Genomic DNA, 27268 nt, shown 5'->3' with positions numbered 1-27268 from the left:
CACCAGGGAGTTGTCTGTAGGGACCAGCTCCCAGTCAGCCTTCTGTCGGGCTGCTCTGGATGCAATTATTCTTTGATTTACCTTTGAACACGTGGGCTTTTCTCCCCTTTTTCGATGTTTAAAATTAGACTTTTCCAGAGCCTGTATTTACAACTTTTCCAGAGGAAATAAGAAGTGTCTTGTTATGTTTGATTTATTAGAAAGTTCCATGAGGAAGCTATCACACAATGCGGGCTACATCTCTGGCAAGGAGAATGTAGAGAACTGCAAATGAAACTCAGAATCTCTCATGAACCAAAGGAACTCTAAATAACCTATTTCATAAAGGAGTGCAGGCCTACTAATACGTCCACTAATGGCAATGACAAAGCTCCCATTTACAGCGCTTCATTGGCCCAGGGTCACACCGCAGCCTTTAATTATTAGTTCAGGAGTTGACAGCCTGTCTTAATTCTGACGTTAATGACATCAGCTATGAAATACCTTTCAGTTCTGTTGAAACAATTTACATACATACGCATAACACAAAACGAACAGTTCTGTAGAAGTTCTCATTTTTATATACAGAATATACAGAAAGGACAGCCAGGGCGGTTTACTATTTTGATGTCAATATTGATTATATTTTCATCGTTTTTAAATTTCTTAAAATTAACTATATTCCTTCATCAGGGGTCAAATGTTTGAATGACAATATTTGTTGACAGTGACAGATACACCTATATTCACATATATTCTATGCAATAATCACTTAGCATATGATGTTAAACATATCTTACACAAGTAATTCACATTTTTATATGAAATCTTTAATCTTCTGGAGTTTTGTGCCGTCTTCATGTTATTAGTGGGCAAATAGTAATATCCATAAATCTTACTGATTTATAACAGTTTAAGTGTATTTTTTTTCTTATCCCAGTGGGAATGAATTCACCTTTGCTGTCTGGATACCATTAGGTTTCAATCCACTTTTTATGGATGATGTCGAGCAAAGGAGAGCTTTGAGGCCCAGCCCTTGCTAAAGAGAGGGCAGTTGGGACACACATTCCCAGTGCTCATTACTAGTACTCTTGCTAGGTGTAAATTTTACCGTTTACAGAATATGGTTAAGAATGCAGCCAAATGTTTACTCTACCATCCATATTTCTCACCATAGGTGAATACAACCTCCTCTCCACCCTCCTTTGCCTCTTCTTTTCTTCTGAAAAGGACGGCATATTGGCTTGTGAGTATAACGGAGCGTGATACTGACGTGATTATTTTAAATAAATAATCTATCTTTAAACAGAAAATGAACACCAAAAAATTATATGCTAAGTCAGCTAGTAAGGAAAGAACAAGTATAATGAGTTTCTTGGCTCTTCAACAGTGTTTCACAGTTCTGCTTCTAGACCAGCTGAGCCACAGAAACATTTCAGATTTGAAACTGACAACCTGAATGGAAACATGTTATTTGCAGGATGGTTAAGTTTTTAATGATTAAATATAAAACAATTATGAAAAATTTAGTCCTTCAGGTACATGTTAAGTAGAAAACTCAGCACACAAACCATTTCTAAACAACTTGGTAAAATGAATTCTTCCTTCTAAGAGGTCCAAATAATTCCCAAGTACTTCACAGCCATACTATCCTCAGAATGTCATGGATGACACCTAAAACACCACAAGTCACCAACACAGTACACAGAATACATCAGATGAAAGTGTGATATATTTGATTAGAAGGACCCTGATTTTTAAATGACACTGAAAAGATCTCCACGCTGATTTTCCAAGTTCAAGCTTCCATGAAGTCTGAATGGTCACAGCGACAATAGACAATACAAGTGAAGCCAAGCAATTATTCTCACACGTAAAAAATAACTCACTATTATTTAGCATGTTTTTAATTGGAGTGCAGCACAGATACTTTCCCTGAAACAAAAACTTCAAAACATTTATGAACATAGCTGTCAAAAATATTAAATACATACATTTTAAAATATCTAAAACATGAATATTTAACAACTAAAGACATATTCACAAGGTAACTTCTCCATCATTTACAGTATTTATCTGAAATGCTGTAGGAGGATGAAAGTCTGAAAATATACGTCCTTTAGAGCTATCACAGAGCATAGAAAATATAGGAAAATATCCACTAACATTTGGCACAATATAAATATTCTACCCCTAGAGAGAAAACAAGTGTAGTCTTTTGTCTGACACAGATTATTATTCATCACAAATCATGACGTTACATCAGAGAGCTGTTGCTCATGCAACAGCAGCTCTGGTTTTAGTCGGGAAAAACAGGCTGAAAGCTTGTGAGCTGGGGACACAGCGGTCTGTGAGAACGCATGTTTAGGTACTTAGCCATTTAATTTAGCTGGATAAGAAACAATGTAATGTTTTCCTGTTGTTAAACATTGCCATCTGTATCTCTGGCACACAAATTAAAAAAAGAAGGGTGTGACCATTAAAAGTACGTGTCCTGAGATTTCCTTCTTCAGGGGGCAAAGAGGTTAAAATGGAAAAGCTGATCTATGTATAAATCAGGAACACATGTGGTAATGAGAACAAACAGCAGCCAACAGGCAGGCGGGGAGGACTTCTCCAGGCACAAAATGAGATGGACATAAATACCATCTACTGGAAAGGGAGCAGAGCGACTGATTTTCACTTTGAAATTGGTAAATTTAACCAGTTCTCTTAAGCCTTCATAATTATTTAAATACTCATGATTAACTCTGAGTTTTAAAACTTGGTTTAACTGCAAAGCTGCCTGTCCAGCAGCATTGCTTTAGCGTTAATACTGGTTTCTACCTGTAGAAAATCAGAGGTGATCTTAAAGAAACATGTATAACAGGATCTATGTGTTTAGTATCCGAGTGAAATAACAAAACAGTGCAGACGTGCGTAGACTTCATCTTACAGTTGTGAAATGTTTGTGTCTGCAGCCTACCTACTGGAAGTAGATACCAACAGCCAGTCTCCCACTCAAGCTGAAACACTTTTGTTTGATTTCTCCAGAGATAAACAGAATATTTAACATAGTAAGTTACAGTTCACTTAAAGCTAAGAAATATAACATGGTTGTGAATAATAATCCTTTTGATCCAATGCATCTGTATACCAGTGGCAGGCCCCCAAAATATTAAGTTGATTAAAATAAGTCTTTATCTTTACCATAAGACTTGCTTCTTGACACAGACAGAAAAAAATAAAGAAAACATTACGGATCACAAAGCACTGAATTTTCAAGTGTAAAGTCATACCAAAATCTTGATAAATTGTCATTGATGTCGTAGGTGAGCAATCGGTCAGGAACGTCATTGTGGGTGCCCTGTACTGCTAACACATGTGGTGCTAGGGCAAAGGGTACGTCACTCAGAAGATCTGACATGAAAGGGCTGCTTTCCAAATTTTGACTCCTTTCATTTCCCACCGCTGCACTTGATAGAGTCAACTGCGATCGGTGCCCTGTATTTATCTAAAGAGAACAGAAGAACAGAAGTTTAGATGCTACAGTAACTCAGGCAGCTAAGGCTTTGTATGTAGAACCATCATGACCTACTAATAAATGAAAACAAAAAATAAAATAATAAATAAAATCAGTTTCAGGGTTTGGTTCAGGTAGATCTAAAATAGCAATTCTTAATACCTGTTGATAGAATTCGTTGGATCAGGTTGACTTGAATTAAGGCTAAAATAACCATAGCTTTTTTTTTAACGATTAATGGGATTTCTCCACCTAATGTTACTCTGCATTTATGAAACCCATAAGGCTGGTGGGACTTTTTGCCATTATGTCCAGGCTTGTTTAGGGGAAATCACTTCATATAATTCCTTTCATAAACTGATGAAGCTCCATCTTGAGTTCCCCCTGTGCCTTTTCAGAAGTTGTCCAATAAAGGCATGACTTTGATGATTAAAAACCACTCCTATCCCAGTTATTTCAAAGTATTACTGATGTTGCTTTCCAATTTGAAATAGAATTGCATGACTGGCTGGTGATTATTTATGGCAATATATGCATTGTGAAATATGTGCTTTATAGAAAAACATAGTTTACAAAACTTAAAAAAACCCCAACAAAACCTCCTGAACCAAAACCAGAAATGAAATAAAAAATTCCCAGAAAAGGCCAATATAATTTACAGAAAATGCCAGCAGATAGGATGCTGGACCCAACAGACTTGCAAGCTTTGATATTGGCCTACCAACATGACCTTATTAAGCATCTATCCTAAAACTACTACTGTTTTAAAACAAAGAAAATACTATTTCCTCTGCCTCTAGAAATCACATCTAACTTGTTTTACTATTTATAGCAATAAAATGCTGTGAAAACCAATAGCTCTCACATAATCTCTAGGAGTAAGATGTTTGTTATATGGATTTCTGTTTTGTATAAGAACACATACAGAAATAATCAGTAATTTGTTCAAAAGTGCTTAATAAGTCATGTCAGAGCCAAGAACATTAGACATAAATTTCTGATTGCAGTCCTGACTTCTTCCTTTCAACCCTCCATACTCAGCACACAGCCAGAAAAATCCAAAGCTTACACTGTTATTCGGGAAGGGAGAGCACTGAATGCTTTAAACGCTGATTTGGTGTTCAGCTGACCATAAGACTTAAATGGATCTACTTGTATGGAGGTTGCTTTCGTCCTAAATCATTCCAGGATTTTTAGGGGAGTTGTGCTGCTTAAGATCTGACCTGTGCTGGAGTTGAATGTTACAGATCACGATTGTTACAGAGAACTCAAGGTTGTGGCTGTTTGACAGGAGGACAGTTTGGGCAGTGGGGTGGTGGTGGGGTTGTTTGTTTTCTAGCCTGGGACTATGTAACACAGCTAAGCATTTAGCCATGTAAAAGGTACGCCATATCCTTCTCAAAGGAAGGACTGGGTTTGATTTGAATGCAACCTGAGCACTAGTCATTCCTTACACAACCCAACATTTCATCTAGTAGGACAGATAAACAAACGTTAAACCTTCCATTAAACTGTCAGCAATGAAATAGATAATCTTGCCAGCCTAGGTCAGTTCAGAGCCAGCACTTGCCTTAGGTGATGGAGGAGGCTCACTCCTCCATAAGCTACTGGGACAGAAGGGATTAGTGGTGCTGCGTGCTCTGAAATGGACCCTCATTTGAAAGCTTTTGTTTATACTCACGATGATGATGACTAGAAACCTAAAGCTTAAGATAAACTTCCCAATATCCATTACTATGATGTCACAGGATAACAATGTAAAACTTCTTAAGGTTAAGAAGTTTCAACAAAAGGAATGACCGCTAGATATAACTACTAACTTTAGTGGTTATGATCCAATACAAAAGAGGAGCAAATGAGCTCCAAAGGAGGCGAGTGAGGAAAGCACCTTCCTACTGTACTAGGATTCACTTCCCAGTACAAATCCTATTTTACTCACCCCACTCCACCCTCCCACCCCGTCAGATCACCTTCTGGGTAATTGCTATAAAATGTTTTATTTTATAGGTATCAAAAAGGAAAGAGTAGTCCTATCTTTGTCTATTCTTCTTGGCCACTTCAGAGCCTTCTGGAGATAGACAGGGTGTATCACTGGATTTCTCCTGCTTTAACAATATTCTCTAAGCTACTGTAATACTGACATGTCTGCACTACATAATTCCTACAGCTACAGCTTACAGATGTTTCTTCTTGTTCTTTTACTTTCCCTAGCTTCACTTTTCTCAGTTCTCTATTCTTATGAGTAGCTAACAGCTCTTCAGAAAGCTACACACAACAGCAGAGGCAAGAGTTGATAAAGATTTCTTTTGGCTTTTCTTACTGATTCTGGTACTTCTGGAGGGCAGAGAAAATAGGAAAGCTAGCAAAGAAGTCAGGAAGATAGCCTGCATAGTTGTACTCCTGCTTTTCCAGCTCTGAGCAAAAATCCATGGGCAATAGCACCGTAAATCTGCACATTCAGGAAAAACCCTAAAACCTCTAGTACTTGTCTGTTCTAATCAGCACAGTTATCTTCAAGTCAAAGATCAGCAGCTCTCACTTTAAAAGGGATCTTAACCTCTATAGCTGCTAATTGATAACACTTAGAGGGCAGTCTTCCTTCTTGTCATGGCCGAATAGGCTCAAGGCATGCATCATAACAAAATTCATAAACATCTTCTGCTACAGACATATTATCTTGTGAAGAACACTGCCAAACACACGGAACATTTATTTATTTGAATGATGTTTATCTGGAAAAAAAAAACCCACAATATTTCAAATAAGTACTTAAACTTGTAGCTGCTGTAAACTTTAAAGCTTCCCTTAATTTCTACTCTGCATGAATTTGTTACATTCCCTCTTGAAAGAAATAATCTGTGGAGCATTTACTGAGGTGCTGGTATTTGCTTGTATTACATCAGTCCAATATTCTGAAAGGGAGAGCAGAGCCAGAAAGCCCCAAATGAAAACCAGGAAAAGGTTATATCTAGGAATCAATTAAACAAGATCTTCAAAGACCCTTCTGCCTCCCCCTACTCCCACATACCAGGGAAAAATGATCCCTCACTTGCTGTCCTATTCCCATAGCTCAGATGATAATCAGAAATCCCTAGAATCTAATGCTTATTTTGTTTGGCAAATTATACTTTTATGAACACCTGTTTATGTCTTCATTGTCCCACAAGCTGGATGAACTCAATTTACAATGCAAATTAGACTATCATGTGGCAAAACTAACTTCAAAGAGAAAAAAAAACAAAATTGGAGAGAGCACAAAACATCTTGGGTCTTCTTTTTTCCTCCAGAAACCTTACGTTTGTTAGAAGGGTGCCAAATGGGCAGCCCCAGAAATGAAAATCCTTTCTGCGTACAGCAGATACCGTGTATCGACAATGAGACAGCAAGAGCCAGCTCCAGCTTTTCTTACTCTCAAGCCCCACTCCGCATTTCAAAACAAGACTGCAGTAAGGAAGGATAAATTACATTAGCATTATTTTACTGTTAAACCTCATTTTGCCATACTCAATCTCTGCATACTGTCAGCGAGGTTCTTAATAGACTATAGATTCTGATACTATTTGAATAGTCAAAAGAGTATCACAAATGGCTGGGAGCAACATAGTACAGATAAGTTAGGAACAAAGAAAAGTGTCAGGCCAGTATAACAAATACCGTAATCTGATCCCGGATCCAATGGTCTTTGGGTTCCAATCTACCCCGTCCCTCATGAGAAGGTCTTGGGTCCAACATGACAAGATCAGTTCACAGCATAAATGAGAAAAGGACTCGAGATTTCCTGTTTCAGTTTCACACATAAACCACTACTGTCTCTCCCATGAAAATGGCTATTTTTCACTATCGTTATAGCAAGTCACATTTTATGTTACTATTTTTGGACTGACATCCCAACAAATTATGTAATGGGAAAAATACAAAACCTGGGGAGGATGATTCTTTAATGTAGTATGCAAAACTCAATCATGGTGGAAAAATGCTGGCCAAAGTTAACCTGGAAAGTTAACTGAAGACAGGCTGCTGGAAAACTATCATGTTTGCAGTTTAACTCCTTGAATACCGTGAAGCCCAACCCTTTATCTAGTACACAGTGTGTCATATGCATTATGGCATATACTATATTATCTCTTAGGTATCTACATACAAAGGAAAAAGTTCTTGTCCTGAACAATTCAGGTTGCAAGAAGTAATTTTTCAATTCTGCCTAGTGCAGTCATTACAGGCAATCATTGCCCTTTGCTATGCAGAATGGTTTCTGAGCACTCTTGCAGTGATAATTAGATATTGGCCTCATGTGCAAGATCTTATCAAACTAGACATATTTTTGTGCTTCCAAATCATAAAGACATCCTTTAAATGGGCTAAGACATATTTCACTCACATGCTGGAGAATCCACATCGGTGAAAAGACCTTGACGAAGCCAACCTGACCAGCAGGCTTTTGTCGTGACTGTGGTAATGCAACGAAGAACTGGACACTCAGCTAGAGAGTAGCCATCACCCATCAGTGCTGAGATCACCCAAGTTGGTTACAGTGCAAACACGAGCACAAAGCTATGTGATGCAACCAAAGTCAAAGCTTTGTTTTCAGGCATGCACTCTTCAAGCATATATAGAACTGCAAGTCTTAGAGAATCTGATATCCCACATTAGTCACACTGGTTTCTACTTAAATGCCTAACTTATTTATCCAGAATACAATCTATTCAAAGCATATTCTCTGGACATTAGCTAAACACAGCACTGCCAAATGCTATGACACACAATCCTGCTATGAGAAATATGAATTGAATGCACTTAGAAGCTCACCAAACAGCAGCGAGTCAAAATCAGTTAAAATTACAGAAGGTAAGGTAATCAACTTTAATTCGAATAAGCAAGGTGTTTTCTTCAGGCTTCATTCGCAATCCAAATGAACAGGGATAAAAGAAACACTCTGTAAATATATATGGTAGCTGGCCACCAGATGCTAATTGCACTCTGTTGGCAAGGGTGTTTTATGTTATTTTAAAATTAACAAAGTATAAAATTATCCTCTAAAGCAAATTCGTTTTTGCTTTTTTTAAAAAAAATGTTTCTCAGCTGCCTTTAAAAGCATCTAATTTGCTGCATCTCTGTGTGCTAACGATTAAGTCTGCCAAGAGTCTCGTAAGGAAGAAAAAATGCAGTTTACAATGTAATGAGAAGCTGGATTTACAGTGCTCTGAAGGAGAATCAAAGATCAGTGCTAGCATTATTATAATCCAAACTATTGGACAAGGTTTTCTAACAAAAAGTGGTTAATTTAAAAAATTTTTTACTTTCTGTTAAAAACAAAGGGGTTTTTTTTCAGAAGCAGACCCATCTTCCTTAAAAATACAGCTTTGAGATACAAACAGTACATTCAATCTTCCAGAATTTTTAGAAAATATCCAGCAATAACATAATTATGAGAGAGAACTACAACACTACCCGTGATACAGAAATATTATCTTCATTTTAGGCAATTTTGTAGTATTACAGCAAACAGTGTATCATAATGTATCTCAAAATTTATTCAACATTATGCAGTTATTTCTGATGTATCTAGAAATGGAAATTGTCTTAGGGGATTGTTCTTCCAATTGTGTTTCAGTTGATGCTTTTTAGGGTATTCACTGGGCCCTTTTAGAAAATTTGTAGGAATTCCAGAGTGAGCATCTCCAGTGATGACAACAATTCACTTTTCTAAGAAGAACAGACGGGAAAAGAAAAATGACTCACAAGGCTCTCCGAATTTTTACCTCTTTATATTCAAAAATTTAAGCTAGGAGAAAAGGATCAGTAAAACCTTGCTAGGGGGGAGGGGGGGGGGGAAATTGCACGACATGATAGTTTTTAAATGTCACAAAAAACCCAACCCAAAACATCAACAATAAAACACCCCCACGCCCAACACACCAATAGGTACGTGACCTATACCCTTACAGAACTGTAAGGAGGGAAGAAACCCACCCAGATAAGCACAATACAGATGTCCCTGAGATGGTTCAGCAAACCTCACGTGAACCATGAGCGCGGCTATTCTTTCCAGGCTCACTCAAAAGTTTAGTCAGCTTCCCCTCCAGGGACTCAAAAAAAAAAGAAGTTATTTCTGTCTGAGGGGACAAAAGTGGATGGAAGAAGTAGCGCTGGAGACCTTGCAGTAGCTCATTGCCATATCCAAATGGCTTCTGGTTGCTTTTTTTGAATGGGACTGTAATACTAGCCTAAGATTGGTGTTGTCCGTGGTTGCAATAGGGCAGACTTCAACACTGAAAGCTTCAGGCTAAGATGGAGTTCTTGGAGAGGCTTTCAGAGGCAAGAATGGCTGTCAATGGAAAACAGCTCTCCCATTTGCTTTGGGCTCTTGTTTCCCAGCTTCTTATGACTTTCATTCTGTAATACAATAGTGATTTTTCTTTCTTAAAGAGCTCCTGCTACCTGTACAAATTTTGTGTGATGAGTAGGCAGCATGTTTTTTCTCCATTTATCAATGTTGCTGTTCAGAGTAAAACAGAACCAGATTTTAAAACAAGCATTTAAGAGTATTTTTACTGATTTGTGACATACATTTTAGATATTTTTCGTTTCTTAGACTAGAACGGAATCATGGTCAGGTTAACGTTGCTGAAATCTTAAAGAAAAAAATTCTAAACAAACAGCAAAAAGTACCTCTGACATTCTACAGTTTTTCATGATTGCAGCAAAGCTCCCCATAGAGTATCCTGGCCTGCAAAGAACAGTAGGGGAGTCTTTGCTGAACCACACTTCAGTATCAATAGTGATGTACGTTTGTACATCCTTATTGGCATTAAAGCAATTAGAAAAGTGAACTTATTCAGAACTAGCTTTTTCCATAACATAGGAACAATTCAATATTTTAAATGCAGAATGAACTTTCTGCAATTAGTACATGCTCCTTGCTTTCTCAAACAGCTAAAACTGTTAATCTCTGCAGAGGGGAAGAACTGCAAGGTTGCCATTGGAACTCTGGATACTCCGAATGTGGAACAGGTTGCCCAGAGAGACGGTAGATGCCCCATTAAACATTCACGGTCACCTTGGACGGGGCTCTGAGCAACCTGATCTAGTTGAAGATGTCCCTGCTCACTGCAGGGGGGTTGGACTAGATGGCCTCTAAAGGTCCCTCCCAATGAAAACCATTCTGTGATTCTATGATTCTAATTATCCTGTGAGATTTATGTGTGAAATTCTTACAGAATGTAATTCTACCCTGAAAAGTGTTCTTAGGTACCACAAAAGATTGCCTATCTAGTGTCTAAACCAACTATCTCGTATGTCCTAGAAGAAAAAAGTTGATTTTTGGTAACAATTTCACAAACTCAGACCAGAGGAAGATTAAGGTTCTCTTTTCACTCGATCCCCTATAATAACAGCTGGGCACAGGAAATACTTGGAGGAGGGGTGTCAGTGAAAAACTGAAAATCTATTGAACTTAGTATCACCAAAATTGTATAATGATATTTTTATTCCCAATTCCTACTTTTATTCCTTTATTCCTGATTCCTATTATTCAATTATTTCATTCAAAATTGTTTAAAGACAGAGAACCATAACATCTCAAATGTGGGCATCTATAATACAAAACTATAAAATTGTGAACAAACAGGGATGACATGCTACATGAAGAAAGACTGCAGAACTAAGAGAAAGCAGAAATAAGAAGGAAGCAGAAAAGGATTCTAAATCTTTATTAAAAATGCTGTCTTAATTTCCTACCATAACTAAAATAATCACACTCGTCTTTCCTTCTATCCCAACCAATTTTAGGACTTTTGAATCTGGTAATTGAAGAGCTGTATCAGCGTTTATGCCCCTCAGTAGCAGGGTTCCTGTTCCTCCTGCCTCCCTGTGCCTCTCTGGAGGCCCCTGAGCTTAGGGCACTGTCCGAACAGGTGAATTTTGGGCTACGTTCCCCTCTGCAACATGGATATTGTGATAAGAATTATCTTAGAAGAAAGAGGGAGGTGAGGGTTCAAGTAAGGAACAGTGTTTCTAGTTCCTCTGCTCCTCTGAAGTACTATGCATGCTATTCATAGCAAAGATCTCATACATTATAATAAGCAATGTGAACAATATTCAGCATGCTATGCTTTGGCCAGTGCCAGGAAATGTTGCTAACTAGGCCAGATATTCTTTCTTCTGTAGCATGTATGCTGAAAGATTAAAAAGTTCATGAAAATTACTATAGTAAGTAAACTGCAAGCCAGAAGAACTATAATTGAAAATGCAGGCAGCTCTAGACATCCAGCAGCGCATTCCACAGCCACAAATCAGAAGTGAAGGACAAGTCAATATATGGCAAAATGAATAGAGAAGTCTGATAAATGCTGATAATGGATTTGCTCTGTAACTCCAGTGTCATCCAAAAGCAGAAAGCTCTCACATTTGTTTTGCTGCTACCTTCATTCCTGATATAACACCAAACTCAGATATTAACTACTGAAATTCAGTATGTTTTTGATTTTTAGACATTTTATTTTTATATAATATTAATTATTATATTAAGTTTTAATTATTACTTAAATGTAAAATAATATTTAAATATATCATATACCAATAATAATAATATCTATTAATATTTAAATATTAATAGATCTGATATTAACTGAAATACAGTTCAAAGTTTGAAGCAATTTTGAACCATGAATGAGTTCTTTGCGTGTTGGGTGATAATTTTAAATAGCTAGGGTGCAAATATTATACCCCACAAGAAAATACTCTTTTAACAGAGCTGGAATCAGGAGGAAAAGCTATATTTTAACTTTTCCATGTAGCCAGAGACCATACTAGGAAATTAATTTTCTATAAAACTTTAATTGCATATTGAAATAAAGAGTATTTAAATAATCCATTTTAATTTAGCAGCTACATTTGGTCAATGTAGTTAGTGACAACAAAATTTGAGTTTCTCTCTACTGCTCGAAGCAAAAAAATATCCTGAAGACTTTTTTGGGAAGCTGATGTCCTGAAGAGGAGGAGTTTAGACAAACTGGGTGTCTGCCTCCATGTCTCTACCTCTTGTTCCCAGCTCCCGCTACTGCAGAAGCTCTGACATGGTAACCTGCTATGACAGGAAAAAGATGACAGTTTCTCTGAGATGGTAGATGTCCATGGAGCAGAACCTCTAAAAAAGAGGGATAATACTGCATTGTCTCATTATTCTACTAAGTGTATGAAAATCCAAGGACTTGAGTGGGAAAGGAAGCTGTCTACTTAAGAAAATAACTTAGACAATTAAAGACTTGTAAGAAAATATTTAGCAAATATTGTTTCACAAAAAAAGTCAATAATCTTTTCAGCAAATTGGAGCAACTGGGAAAAGCTGCATAAATCAGAAGTTATTGTTTTGAGAAGAAACGGAAATCTCTCCTTGAGTAACTGAGGTAGTCAGCAACATCCGTCAAATGTCTCTCTACAACGTTAATGTCAGTGAGAGGAAAAAGACAGAGGGATAACAATTTCCATCTACAATAAGAGGAAAGGAAAAGGAAATGATCTTGGGCTTGGTTTTCAGAAAAAAAGCTAATTAAGTAGAGTGAACAGAAAAGAATTACTAGTCTGAATCCAGGTGAAGCTTCTTCCAGTGATACCTGTGAACAACATCCTCAGCTGTGCTTTCAGAAGTTTTGTTAGGTAACTAAACCCCTGGATCTTCCTAATGGTCATTCTCGTCAGCCTTGAAGAACATGGATTCTCAGGCAGATGTGTGAATAAAAATTGATGTATTAAGTGCTTTATTCTGAGGTTTTTATCATGCTGCTTAAAATCCAAGCATGTGGCAAGACTAGCAGTATGCCCTACTTACAAACTTAAAAGATTCTAATGCCAAAAAAGTTAAGTAGGCAAGTGTCTCCTTACACAACTTTCCACCTGCTCTCCATAGAGATTCAAGTCAATAAGAGGAAGGAAGAATGGATATTTAACTTTAAGTTCCTCCATACACAGTTGTGTAGCTGGTGCACTTGTCCACAGCACCTCCGGCAAAGAGCTTACCAAGAGCCAGAGCCTGTCAAGCTTCAATGTAGAAACAGTAACAAGACTGAGTTGTCCTCAGCACCTACTGCTTAGGCTTTTGAGATGCAGGAGTAAAAGCATGACGACTTTCAAAGCAGTAAAGGACAAATTAATTAATTAAATAAAAGGAAACAAACACTGGTCATCTCATTCAATCAAGGTGGCCTCTTTCAGCCTCCTGGTCTTCCATGGAAGGAAGATAATTGGACCATAATGCAAAGGAAGATGGGTACTTTTGGGGCTTTTAAAATTTGTTTTTATCAAGCAGGTCTACTAATTACATTACAACATTAGAAAAGTAGTCTTAAAATTTGTAATACTGTTGAAGCAAAGAAAAGAAATTTGCAAACAAATTATTTCCATTTTATCTTGTATTTTTAAAAAGCGCTTTAGAACAAAATTTGACTATGTACTACCCAATGGACAGTCTTTCACAAGTGTGATACGCCTGAGGAGTAGTGAAGTTTTGGGGACTTCTTTAAGGCAGAAATTACAGCAGTAGCACATTATGGTGAAAGGATCAAACCACACTGATGGAAAGTACAGAAAAACATATTTTTGTCTTACAAATATTAGCACTTTCAACTGAAATGAGACAGTTTTCATGCCATGCTTCCTTTCCATTAAAATTGACTGCCCACTGCTGTCTGGGGTTTGGGGGCTTTTTTCCCCTGAAAGTAGCAGTGAAACCAACCTAAAGACATTGTTACTTTCCTTACTTGGTGTTTAGAACAATTATTACTAAGCTGCCCTATACTAACTAGTCTTTCAGCCACCATTTTACACTAATGCATCGTGTTGTAAACCTCACTGTTCCGTCAGGCTGTATTAGCACTCAGTCTCACCAAGTGATATATGATCTACATTGCATTTTAGATAAATTTTAATATTTGGAAAGCCCAGAAGGGTTGCTCCCAGAGGCAGGATGACTGACCAATCAATTTGTTGACAGCAGCAAAGTGAAGCAGCATTACTGGCTTTTAGTCCAACCACATGTGTTTGGGCAAGAGATACAGGATAATGAGTGGTTTTGTTTGGGCATTAAGCTACTCAGAAGATCCCAAAATTAGAGAAAGGCTAAAAAGTGTGATGGGAACATCTGGGCACCCAATTTCAGTGTCTCCTGCTACAAATAACCATCCAATGTAACTGAATAAGCATGTAATTAAGTCAGGCATATCGCAAGTCTCTGCCCTAACTAAACAGGGAGGTACGCAAATTGTGCTTCTGGATACCTGTGCCTTGGTCACTATTTGGGGTATATCTTCCTTTACTAAAGCCTCGCTCTCAAAATGAAGAGGCTGCCAATCAGGCCAATTTTACTATTTTATGAAGTTTTTACATGCTGGTATGTACATTGCTATTTATAGGCACTGAACGATGAAAATATTCCATGCTTGTTTGCTATTCTTTCCCTACCCGAGGTGTTTTTGTCTGATGTTGCTCAAACCTTACCAGTCATACAGACCGACCACAGCACTGACTCCAGACTCCACAGGCAGGGCTGTGTGAGGGAGGGATGCTCCAATCCATTTGTTGTGTTTATGTGTATTTGCTGTCCAGACAGAACATTCAAGTCCCATCTTGAAAGACTGTAAGGCTTCCTCAGTTCTTGTCATAATGAAATCTCAACTGAAGTTAAAGGGTTATAACAGTCTTTCACACTTGCGAAATGCTATAGAAAAACACTTTGTAAGAGAGAGATGCATTGCTTTTTTGAAAATGAACTGTTTTCTAAGTTCAGAGAGGAAGTTGGTGACAACCACGTTAATTCACATCTCTCAATTCCCACTCCAGTTCCCTATATCTAAAAATATAATACTTCCCTTTAAGAAAAAGACAATTGACATAGCATTCTTGACATTACTACGATTACTAGTATCTGAAATAACCCCAGCTGTGTATCATGTTACACAGACAAAAAGTCTAACTATTCACTTTTAGAATTGGGGAAAACCCTACAAGGTGATAGTCTTACAAGACACCCCCAGGTCTTACTGGTTGACCCTGGGTCAATAGATCACTCAAATCAGAATTTATAAAATCTTTTTTGTGAGGCTATAGCAACTTATCCTTTGTGATGTGTAGAAGCATGTGTGTATATATACATGTAATATGTACCTACATCCTACCCAGCTTGCCCAATGGTTGAGGGCAGACAGAAGTCCACTGGTCCATACTTTCAGGAGGTCCTCCTAATATGAAAAGACCTCTTAAATATTTTGGTCAATTATCAATCAGATAGCAATATGAACGTTACAATACAATGAAGCTTTATAAAATATGCTATTGCATAGCAATAGTTGTAATATGTAATAGTTGATTTCTTGTAGCTGACTGGGCTATTTACCTTTATTCTCAGTAAGATCCCAACCATATACTGTGCCCTTCTTATCATATGGCAGCTCTACATCTTATCATATGGCAGCCACACTTCTGATCTGTGGCTGCACATGGATTCCCCAAAGAACTGCCAGCTATTTACTATACATGCAGAGGATGGAGGGAGCTAAGAAAGATGATGTTCACTGCAGCTGCCAACTCTGAAAACTAGTCATCCTCCTTTAAAGGTATTGTCAAAACTTCACTTCCTATAGCTTATGATTGTGCACAATAGCTGAGTAAAACTTAAGATCTTTCTTCTGACGGTACCAACATTTAGAGAAAAGAATGTGCTTGATGACCTGCTGCAGACTTATTTCAGTCCCTTCTAAGAGTGGATAATTTAATTAAGTGATTACTGCTTACATACCCAATTAAGAAGAGAGAAAATATGGACCAACATGCTTTTAGGGCTTTATAGGTGGAAAAGAAGATCTTGGAGTTAATATGACATATGAAAAGCAATTACTCTAACCAGGCTGTGACTAGAATTCTAGCTTATGAGAGCTTAAAAAAAAAAGCACCTATCTAAGCAGCAATATTTTCTATAGACACCATATTTTGTCAAAATGAAGAAAACTAATCACAAACATTGGCCAATAATTTTGAAATATAAACCACCTTCTCTAAAGCAAATGTAGGGAATGTAAAATGATGCAGTAAATCTAGACCAGAACAGCCTTCCTGAGATTTTAAATATGGGACCCTCTGAACCATAAACTAAGAGTTGGGTGATGATAAGTAATAGCTCCTTTTCCAGTAACTTGTAAAAATAATCCAGGCAGCCAAGGTTAGTAAAAACTGGGCAATAATAGGTCTGGAAGAACCATTTAAAATTAAAAATAATAATAATAAAAATTATAATGTTAGCATTATTAATGCCCTGGAATTATATCAGGTGATCTGCTCAAAAGGATATCCTAAAAGTCTACCAACTTCAGCAATACTTCCTAATTTCTCCAGATGAGTGAAAAGAAAATGAAATTATTTTTTCCCCTACTCTGTGCATGCACAACTCCCATTATCTCTTCCCTGACATTTTATCTCTCATAGTATTTCTGTTTTTCCAGTTGACTAATATGACCCCTATGCAGATGCCTAGGAAACTGTTGTTTACATCTTTCAGAATCCTTACCTAGCAGCTTTACAAAGCTTTACAATTTAATGAGGATATTATCTGCAAAGCCAGATACAAAAATATTTTTTCAAATTTATTTAGGTACTTGCCCAAAACAGCACACATTGGTATCTATATGCAGAAAACCATAGAAAATTTTAAATTTACTTCAGGAAACATGGGCCTTTATCTGCTATGTTCTCAACTTATAGTAGCAAATTATGTAAAGAAAGGGCACAAGAACCATAGCAGAACTATTGCAACTCATAAAGAAAACTATGTCCTATGATGGTAAGTATCACAGCAAGGTATATAATTAAGTGTGGCTATAACAACAACATATAAATTAGATAATTATGGATTAAGCAATCCCTTGGGGGGATTCTCTCTTGCCCTAGAAAACCTATAACAAGCTTCTTAGATAGAAAGCAATAGCTATTAAGTATTTGAGGGAGAAATACGACTATAAAGAAAAACAAAAAAACCCCAAAGACCACATAGCAAAAGAAAAAGAATCTTAATTTACAATCTAAAGACAGCTGTCATTTTTGGTAGTTTGTTTTAATACACTTACTGGTACAGTTTTCACCCGTTAAATCTGCTGACGTCTTTTGGCTAAAGAGCACATGTCAGATTATCAAGAAGTGTGGTATGAAATAAACACGAGCTGTTTCTTAAGGTGATGGTAGAGATATACAAAGCACTGCAGCTATTACCAGAAATGTAATTTTTGTTGTTGTTGTTTCTTGCATCAATTTAATAATCCCAGGTGTCCTAGACACCAGACATACAATAATCTTCATAAATCCTAATTCACAGCCATACCATCTGTCAAAAGTATTTTTCATGTCTCTTAATAGATATGCTCCATAATTGCTCTCACAGTAGGACAAAAATACATGGTTGCACTAATTTGCTTTACCAATGGAATAGCTCATTATCAAAAACAACCCCACCACATTACTAGGGTTTCTAGCACTCTTCATACATCAAAACTAACCTTTCCATTTTGTTATTTCTATAACCTTAAATTCCCAGTGAAAGCAAATAAAGATTGAATTATCTGGAAATTGAACTACAATAATGGAAAACTCGCAAGCATGAAAAAAATAAACCTGTAATATCTCTTTTTATTATGATGGTGTTGCAGTTAAAATTAGAAGCTTTGTATTTCAGTGTCACAAAGAGACTAATTTAAGTTCTCAGCCCTGCAGAGTGCTAAGCATTTTGGCCCTAATCCACAAAACCACTTAAATGTGTGTATGACTTAGTTCATGAGCCTGAAGCAACTTCAGCGGGATTGTACACGCTTGATTAGGCCCAGAGCACTCGTTACCCTGCCGGACAACGCATCTCCCTAGGACTGACTCGGCATCAGGAGATGACCCTCCCAAACCTCCATCTGTACTCGCGGAGGTGGAGAGGATACCCCACATGGGACTGTTCAAAGCAGGAGCTTCTGTTCCCACTCTGCAGAAGGTAAAACGTTTCGACTAAAGTTGGCCTTTGAGAGCACCCTTCCTCAACAATCTGCAGTTCCTCTAACATGCATGCAATATCAAAACGTCTTAAAATAACGCAGACTGCAGGTATCGCAGTTGTTCGGAGAGGTTCTGTTACATGTTGCTAGTTGCAGCAAGACGATCTTGGTGTAAGCTGTTATTTGTGCAGTAGTTTAAGTAAGCTGTGCAAGTTTATACAGAAATATGTACTTGAGAATTCAGTAATTGTACAGAGAAAAAAAATCCAATAGTACCTAAGTAAATGGGAAAATCCAAAGATGACAACAGTTACCAAAAAATACTCCAGAAGATACCTTCTTCAAAAAAATCAATCTCAACCTCATTTCCCTTTTGAATAAGGAAGTGAACCACGAACAAAGCATTACATAATTCTTCTTTAAATCACATTTCTAAAAACACTTTGCATGTTCCACAAAGTTTACATCTATTAAATTGTAAAATAGGTTATATTTAAAAATAGAAGCACGTTTCCAGCAATTGAAAGATGCAGTTGAAGAACTAAATGCTCTTCTGTTCAACTCTGCATGACAAATATCTGATACTACTTTGCAGTCTAACATATCTTTTAACATACTGTACAGTGTTTACAGAGTATTCTTGTTTTAATGCTAACAAGTTCATTATTTCAATTAACGTTCTATTTGTCAGTGACACTGAATATATAACGCCTTTCCAATTTTGCTAAAGTAGTAGATTTCTCCCACAATTTTATAAAAACATACGTAATACTGCAAATAGGAGTATTGCTTCCTTAATGGCCAGAACTATCCATTTTATTTCCATGATCCTCAGTTACTCTATTTAATTTGAGAAGTGGAGAACTCCTTTGAGTAAATGTGAAGTCCAAACACCCAAATCCATAGACTGGAATTAAGAACTTATATACTACCAAATGCTATATCTGCTGTATCTTAATTTAACCGATGTTGTCGCAAGCCAGTTCATTCAAGTATTTTTGTGGCATACTAAGTCTTCTAATACAAAGATTAAAAGAAATCTTTGTTTTATTTTCAGTGTAATATTTTCTGTTTTATTCTGAAAACTCAGCTTCTCTCCTCTAACTCATAAACACTTAAAATCTACACAAGTTCCTATTTTACTGAAATTCCACAGAATTGAGCAAACCACTGACACTACAGTAACTGGCAGCTCACAATACCTAGCAAGAACATCACATTAAGGGAAACTATGTTTAGTAGGTAGCCACAACAGCAATGCATTATACTGCCTCAGATTTGCAGGAGTTCAGTTGCAAAAAATTGGCTCAGATATGCATGGATCCAGAAGTCAGACTAAAATTTTGCGATTAATTGTAACTAATTCATACTGCCATGTTATCAGAAGGCAAACCACTCATTACTTCTGACGAATTAAAGATTTCTGTGTCAGACAGAGTTTTAAATTTTAAATTAAAAAGGGGACTACAGATCACACACACATTGGCCACCCTTAAAAGGTGCAACATTATCTCACACACCACTGATATACCAAAGGACTTAGCAATAATATATATTAAGATGGCATTGAGAAGAGACAGACAGACAGACATAGTTAGATCCAAGGATAGATATGAGAGAGAGAAAGTACAGGTTAAGAAAAAAAAAAAAATTGCCAGAAAATCACCAAAAGTCCACGCAAAATGTCTCACAGTTGTCTTGTAAATATCTAAAACTACATGGCAATGGAAAACAGGCTCATACACATTGCAAAAGCATTTTTAGAGGATGTGGAGAAGAAAGTATGTGTACATCATATACAGAAATATTCAGAAAAGCCCACTTTGGTATACATGGCTTAAATATTAAATAAACCAGGTGAAGAAAAAGTAGTCCAGATTTAAAGCCACACAGTACTGAAACAGAAAACAAACACACAGTAGAGACAGTCTATTATACTCACACATTTACAACATGTTACTCACAATGGTAGCTGTTGAAATAAATGACTTATGTAAATGTCTGACATTTTCCATCACTACTCGCCACACTAACGCTTCTAGGCAATTCATTAACATTCTAGCTACAGTTCCATGCTTGCATGTCTCAAGTATAAAAATACAATACTCAGCAATACCATATAGCCCAGCCTTCTTACTATTTCTTTTTCAAATCAATATCGGTGGCCTTGATAATATTGCCATCTAATTACTAGCAATGCTTCTTTTATAATAGATGACAAGGAAGGCTGAGTAGGCACTCAGTCTGCGGAAGATGTGAATGACTTGAAACCTTCTCTGGCAGGACATTTGTGCTTCTCAAATGAGCAGCTGTGGAATTTCATCATGTTTGTAAGGAAATAGCCTCCTACCTGTGAAGGCTGGTTGTACTTTGGTCTGGTCTCCGGAAACGAAGTTTTATCCTTTGACTCTCTACTTTGATCATCAATTGTGTCACCTAGCAAAGTAAAAAAATACCTATTAAATCACTGAAATCCTTCATATTTTACATGGAATAAGAAAATCTCTTCGAGCCTATTCTGAGTAGACTACTACTGAGTGCTACTCAGCAAAGAGTTTATTAGAGGAGACAACTTAGAAAGACAAAAGATTTAGTACTGTAATTCTGGTTTTATTTTTATTTGAACTAATACTGCTTTCTGTAATGGAATATTTTGAAAGTCTATCCTTAACGAGTCTTGCAGCAACATTTCTAAATGAAAGGGTTCAAGTTAACCCTTTTGCTAAGCCTGTGTTTCTCGTTGTCCTTTTCCATTTTCTCCAAAGGGTTAGTTAGAGCCGATGCACCTGGCAGAAGCTGTCGGGAGCAGCAGCCAGCCTTTGCCCATGCCCAGTTAGCCTGGAAACCAAGGACACCCGGGTCCATGCACGCTGGCTCCATGCTGTTATGGACTGGTCAGGTCCCCGGGGTACAAGGCAATATTTGGTAAAGAATCTTATGAAAACAAGCAGTAATATTTAGTCATCTGGCATGCTTTCTAATATCCAAGGATTATTCCTAACAGTGTATTTTGAGAATCATCAATAAGTTATCTTTGTAATACATCATTAATGTCTATTAATGCCATTAATGTCTACACTTTTCAAGATCTTTTCTAGAGTTGATAAATGCTGCTCAGTAAACTGGTAATTTTCTACATAAAATACTCTAAAGCATGGTATTCACACCATCTCTTACAAATAATAAAAAAAAAAAAAAGAAAAAAGGGCGGGGGCAAGACCAAAGAAGAAAAGGAGATGGGGAGTCAGTTCTTCAATTCCACTCCACAATACTGTGAAAAACAAAATTTGTAAGTGCCTATAAGATAATGAGGTAAGTAAGTAACAGCCATGAAAATAAATAATGTCCAACCATTAGTTCACATTTGTAATGAAGTAGAGAGGCCTGCAAAGAAAAATTATTAGAGGTCTTGTAAATGCACTCTGCAGTGAAAGATTGCAGAAACTTGGGGAGGCATGAAAATGGTTAACAGATACATGAAGAGGACAGTAAGACATATTTTTGATATGTTTGCTATGGATGAGAGTGCAAACAATTTTAAATTGTACCGAATTTAGGCTAAATCAGTTTCTCCAGGAGTAAGGCTACTTAAAGCACATGAAACACCCTAAGGAAATATTCTGTCTAAACAGTGGTCCATCTCCAAAAGATTTCAGAGGTAGAAGAAATGTCTGTCATGAATGGTTTCAAGCCTGCCAAGACAAGGAAGATGAATGACCTTTGTGTTCCCTTCTAGTCCTACATTCCACAAAGGATGCTGGAGGAAAGACTCCACAGGATACCCCTCCCTCAAATCAGGATTTGTCAAGGGAACTTATGCTGGCTCCATGGAGACTTGTGAAGGTGCAAGTGGACTGCAGCGAGCTGGACAAAGACTCATCAGGTGTGTAAGGGAAGAGCTGCATAGCCAATCATTAGCAAAGGGACAGCTAATTGAAGTCAGTCAGATGACTGGGTAAAGTTGGGTGTATGCATAAACATAATGAAAGGGAGTTACACAGATTTAAGAAACACAGGAACCAACTTTTTACTTCTTGTTGTTACATACCATTCCTGAGAAAGCACTCAGAAGTTTCTGTATGCAAAAACAAAAGACCAAATTCATGTGTGTTAATACTACCCAGAATATACTTTTTTCCTGTGATTAGTTTTCCTTAGGATGAAAAGAAATTTTTGTTTGAAATCAGACCAAAAGGTCAAAAATGTAAAAATGTTCACAAGAAAGGAGGAATAAGAACAGCTCATTTGGAGAGAAATGAAATTTTTTTACTTAGAACTTTGACATCCAACTCCCAGAGGTCATAAGTTCTTAAGGAGGCCAAAATGTAGCAATATCTATAGTGTTTCACAACTCAAACTGACTTTGTAAACCGAACTTTAATGCAAAGCATTTCTTTCCTTAAATAAGAAAAAAATAAAAGGCAAATGGGAAAACCCCAACATCTTGCCAAATTTTCAGGCATATGGTCCTGCAAGTATAAGCCATGAATCTTTGTATAGACTATTATTCTTTGAGCTAATGGAGTTAAAACAGTTATAGGCAGCAGCACACCAAGCTGCCCAAGATGTCCACTAGGACAGAATAGTCTTCCAGATAAATCAGTATTTTCAGTGTACTTCTTTCACTGGTTCCTCTCTCAAATATCCAAACAGATCATTCATCCTTATTTCTACTAGCCCAAATAATGAATTAACTCTCACATACCTCCCCAGCTCCACCAGTTTCCAACCTTATCAAGCTTGCCATAGCGGACCCTTCTTGTTTAGCCACCCCCAATTTTTTTTGTTTTGTTCTGCTTGCCTTGGTTTCCCATTGACCTCAATTCTAATCTCCTTTAACTAGAAGTCATAGTTTCTCTTCCCTCTTCAGGCTCAGCCTTTCAAATGCTTCCCCTCTGATCTGGCTTTTCCTCTTCTCCACTGCAAACCTGCAATCTCCTCTTCCTGTCTAACTACTTGTTAGGAAGATGGATGAAGGTAAACACCAAGTAGACAGACATCCCATGACAGCACAGACCTTTGGGAGCAGGAACTAATGCGGGCTCTTTTGAGTACTTCACACATTCTGGTTGATAGTTTTTGACTGGGGAAAAAAAACCCCGACCATCACCCCCTGCCAAAGACCCCAGAAAGAATCCTAAACCCAAACAATTCCACTTACACAATCCTGATGCCAATAGGTATATAATTACAATTTTGGCAAACTAAGCAACTGAAATCTGGCTCTGAAAAAAAATCATGAACACGTGACCTTAGTAGACAGGGCTACAAACTCCCCACCACCACTCCCCCAAAAAGTCTTTCATCAGAACTGAACTGCAAATATGTTCATAGATAAGGCCAGAGGGTCCACTGTAATCATCTAGCCTAACCTCCTGTATAAATATAGGCCATAAGATTTCTTGAATTAATTTGTTTGAACTAGAACAAGTTTAAAGCTGTATTTTAATTGAGATAACAGACAAAATGATTCTTTTTACAAAACAATTAGATTCTGGCTCATATATATCCCTTGGTTTAAAAGAATTAGGCAAAGTTTTAGTCATAAAACTCCTATTAAAAAAAAAAAATCTAAGTCATTTATCTAAAAATGTCATATACTATTTAGAGACTATAAGAATTAGAAATTAAGAGCACTCCATGCAGTGTAATACAGTTTAGACATCAGCAGCATAATCTGTGATATGCAGGACGTCACTGGGAAAATTTATCAGGAAGAAAAATAATCATGATTATTGCTGTAAAATATTCCCTTTCTTAACATTGGAAAACTATTTTCAAGTTTGAAAAGAGAGCAGTAGACATATTTAGCCTATTGTCCAGGTGAGCCCGTATTTCAAATCCTCAGTCTTGGCAGGCTGTTTTTAGGTAATATTAAGCCTCTTCCAGGCCCAAACGAATGGTGATGCACTCAAAGGTCAGACATCCATTTCTCCTTTCACTGAGCTGGTGCTGGAGCTGCACCAACATTCTCTGAGTTCCACTGGTATCATCTTTTTCCAAGAACTGCAGGCAGGTGTTGCACAGGAAAGAAATACCCAGTCCAGTCTTCAGTATGTACTAGGTATGTTGCCCATCAGACCCGAGAATTTTTTGTTTCTTCAGAAATCTGCATTTGGCTGCCTATCTGGACCCCAGCAAACTCTTGTATAGAAAGGTTCAACCACAAGTTTGGCTTCTACTCAACAAGGAAGTGGGGTTTCTATTTATACTCTTTCCTCTTCCAGCATTTTGTTATGCTCAAGCTGTGCAGTCTCTTGATCAACAGACAGCATTTAAAAGTCTATCCCACCCTGTTTAAAATATTAAAACCAATTGTAAATATATTTTAGAGTCTTCTGTAATTTAGGCTGCCATTTGTCCTGGTCTGTGCAAGAATCCGGTGAGACAGTGAAGCATGTGCAAGACAGCAAGCAGGAACTAGCTACCAAATACACAGATTTTCAAATGTCACCTTCAGCTTCAAAAGACAGACAGCTATTTTCCATTATACTTTAGTTATTTCCTTAACTCTTTGTTGCCTGACATTATCTTCTTTATCCTGCACAAAAATGGCAAGAACAAAGAGGATTCTGGCTTCTACATAGAAGGAAAAAGGCAAAAAGTTTTGAGAGTACTAGTAGGATCTGAAAACAGGAAAGACTGACTCTGTGGAAGCATCAAGGTTTTATTGCAGTTTCTCGACCCTCTTTCTTACTCATAAATCTTCCCGTCTCCCTGAGATAAGGAAGAAAGACAGACCAGACACACCAATTTTAAGTCATCCTGCTCCAGAATAAACTAACAGAACTTCGGGCTTCGGTCCATCAATAGTGGCAGCACTTTCAATGCAGGAATGTCTTGAAGAAGCACTGTAATTCCCTTTCCCCTCTGAACATGTGAGTCTCAGGACTCCCTACAATCTCATTTCTGCATAAAGGGATACTACCACTTTTCTGAGTCCTGCTCTTCTCTCAGCCTCATTTAAATAGCTTCGAGCTCCTTCAGCAGGGAGGAAATGTGTTTCTACTCAGTCTCTACCAGGCCCTGCTCATTTGTCCAGCACCCACTGCCAGGGTCTCACAGCTTCCCTTTGCTTCCAGCACCACTGCAAGCTTATTAGTAAAAAGTTCTTTTCCTTTCTTTGTGCATACAGCAGATAGGCAATCAGCAATGGATGTCAAGTGGCTGCTGTTCTCCTCACTGCCACTTCCATCCTCAAGCCTCATCTCAGTTGCCCTGGTTTCTTTTGAGAAGAGTTCAGAGCTACATTTAGAACCAAAGAGTGCTGAGCTGTCAATCCAGAATATCAGCCAAATATGTTTACCAGTCCCTTCCTGCCCAACAAGGCTGGGGACTGCAGTGGGGCAGTACCAGGGAACACAAAATTGTGCTGGTTTTATGGGATCAAGACAATTAACAGAAGACAGAGGGAAGGCCTTTAGAATCTTTGCTAATAAGCATAGAATCACAGACGGTTTGGGTTCTTTAAAGGATCTTTAAAGATTGTCTAGTTCAACCCTTCCCCCTCCTCTGAACATACTACACACAATTATAGCAAAATATAATAAACTGTAAGCAATTTGACACTTCCTGTTGGTGGTTAACAGACTGTTCAATGATCCATCTGAACCAAATATGGCACTGGCCAGGGACTGTCCTCTTCAATGAAAGAGATGGGACATTGGTGTGTAGGTGCTTCTTCTCTTTTCTTAAAGTGGGACTACCATTCTGTCTAGCATTAGTGCTATAAAACCTACACATTAATCCTCATTAGCTTCCATGTGCACATGGCCAAGACATAATAGCCTTATAAGAATATCTATAGTTGGCAAAACAATGAAGTCATCCTAGTTTCAGGTCACCTCATCCTGGTTTCATATTAAAGCTTTTCGTATCTACAGCAGTTTCATTTCAACAAGCTAATAATACCCCCTAAAATCCAACATATCAGCAAAAAGATTCTCCACAGCTGCAACTTTCAGCAAAACAAGAGTTTAAGAGTTTATGCTGCATAAGGGTGAATGAGAAGGAAGTCTGTGTAAGCCCATGCTAAGGCAGAGGTCTGTGTTAGCCTAAGCAGGTACATGGTAAGTCTTTGGCAGCCTTATATTGAGTTTCAACAATGTTTTTATAGCTGGGTGTTAAGGAATCCTACAAAGAAATCTTTGACCAGGAGTAAAACTTACCAGTATCTTCTCTAATTATCCTGATGAACTGTGAGAAAAATCTTTATAAACCTTGCAGAATGATAACCCTGAAAGACTGATTTCTTCAAAATTGTAAAAGGGAAGTGGGGGCAAAACTATAACAAGGTAAATGTTTTCCTGAATGTTTTTGCATTTACAGACATGAAGCAACAAGGTTCAGTCCCTTCCCAGTTAAGAGGAACAGCAAATCTGACTACAGCACGTGCCACTGAAGATTATGAGAGGGGCACTCCAAATTGCCACCCAGTTTCCTTTTGGTAACCCATCCTTCTGCAGGTGACCTTAATGTAAAGTCCCCATTTTCCTAAACAATTTTGTCAGAGTCTTCTCAACCCACATCCCATTATCAAATCAGAGCAAAAACACAGATTAAAAACTCTCCTATAGACCCCCCCCCCAAAAAAAAAACCCCACAACTTTTAGGAAGATCGCAACAGAAAACAATATGAGAGGATTAGAGGCTCCTGTAGAGTCTCAGTATCTCATATCTACATTCTTCTAAGTTTGCAAAGAGCTTTTTATTTCTGTACCTTTATGTATTTCCAACTTTTTAAAAGTTTTACTTTTTTTCAAAGCTTTCCTGG

General features: G+C 37.5%; 1 protein-coding gene across 4 annotated transcripts in view; it reads right to left on the bottom strand.

Annotated features, from left to right (window-relative positions):
* Window positions 1–386: 386 nt before the first annotated feature.
* The window catches only part of UMAD1 (UBAP1-MVB12-associated (UMA) domain containing 1), an 85764-nt gene continuing 58882 nt past the window's right edge, over window positions 387–27268 (bottom strand). For all 4 annotated transcript variants that reach the window (XM_075082908.1, XM_075082907.1, XM_075082906.1 and 1 more), the window contains 2 exons: window positions 20846–20931; window positions 387–3472 (listed from right to left, as the gene is read on the bottom strand). In XM_075082908.1, coding sequence (XP_074939009.1) covers window positions 3215–3472; window positions 20846–20931 — 344 coding nt within the window. In that variant the 3' untranslated portion in view covers window positions 387–3214. The remainder of the gene's footprint in view (window positions 3473–20845; window positions 20932–27268) is intronic.

The sequence above is a fragment of the Phalacrocorax aristotelis genome, chromosome 2 (genome assembly GCF_949628215.1).
Source record: "Phalacrocorax aristotelis chromosome 2, bGulAri2.1, whole genome shotgun sequence".
Taxonomy (NCBI): domain Eukaryota; kingdom Metazoa; phylum Chordata; class Aves; order Suliformes; family Phalacrocoracidae; genus Phalacrocorax; species Phalacrocorax aristotelis.
The sequence above is the reverse complement of the archived record's forward strand: the minus strand, read 5'-3'. Positions and strand labels throughout refer to the sequence as shown.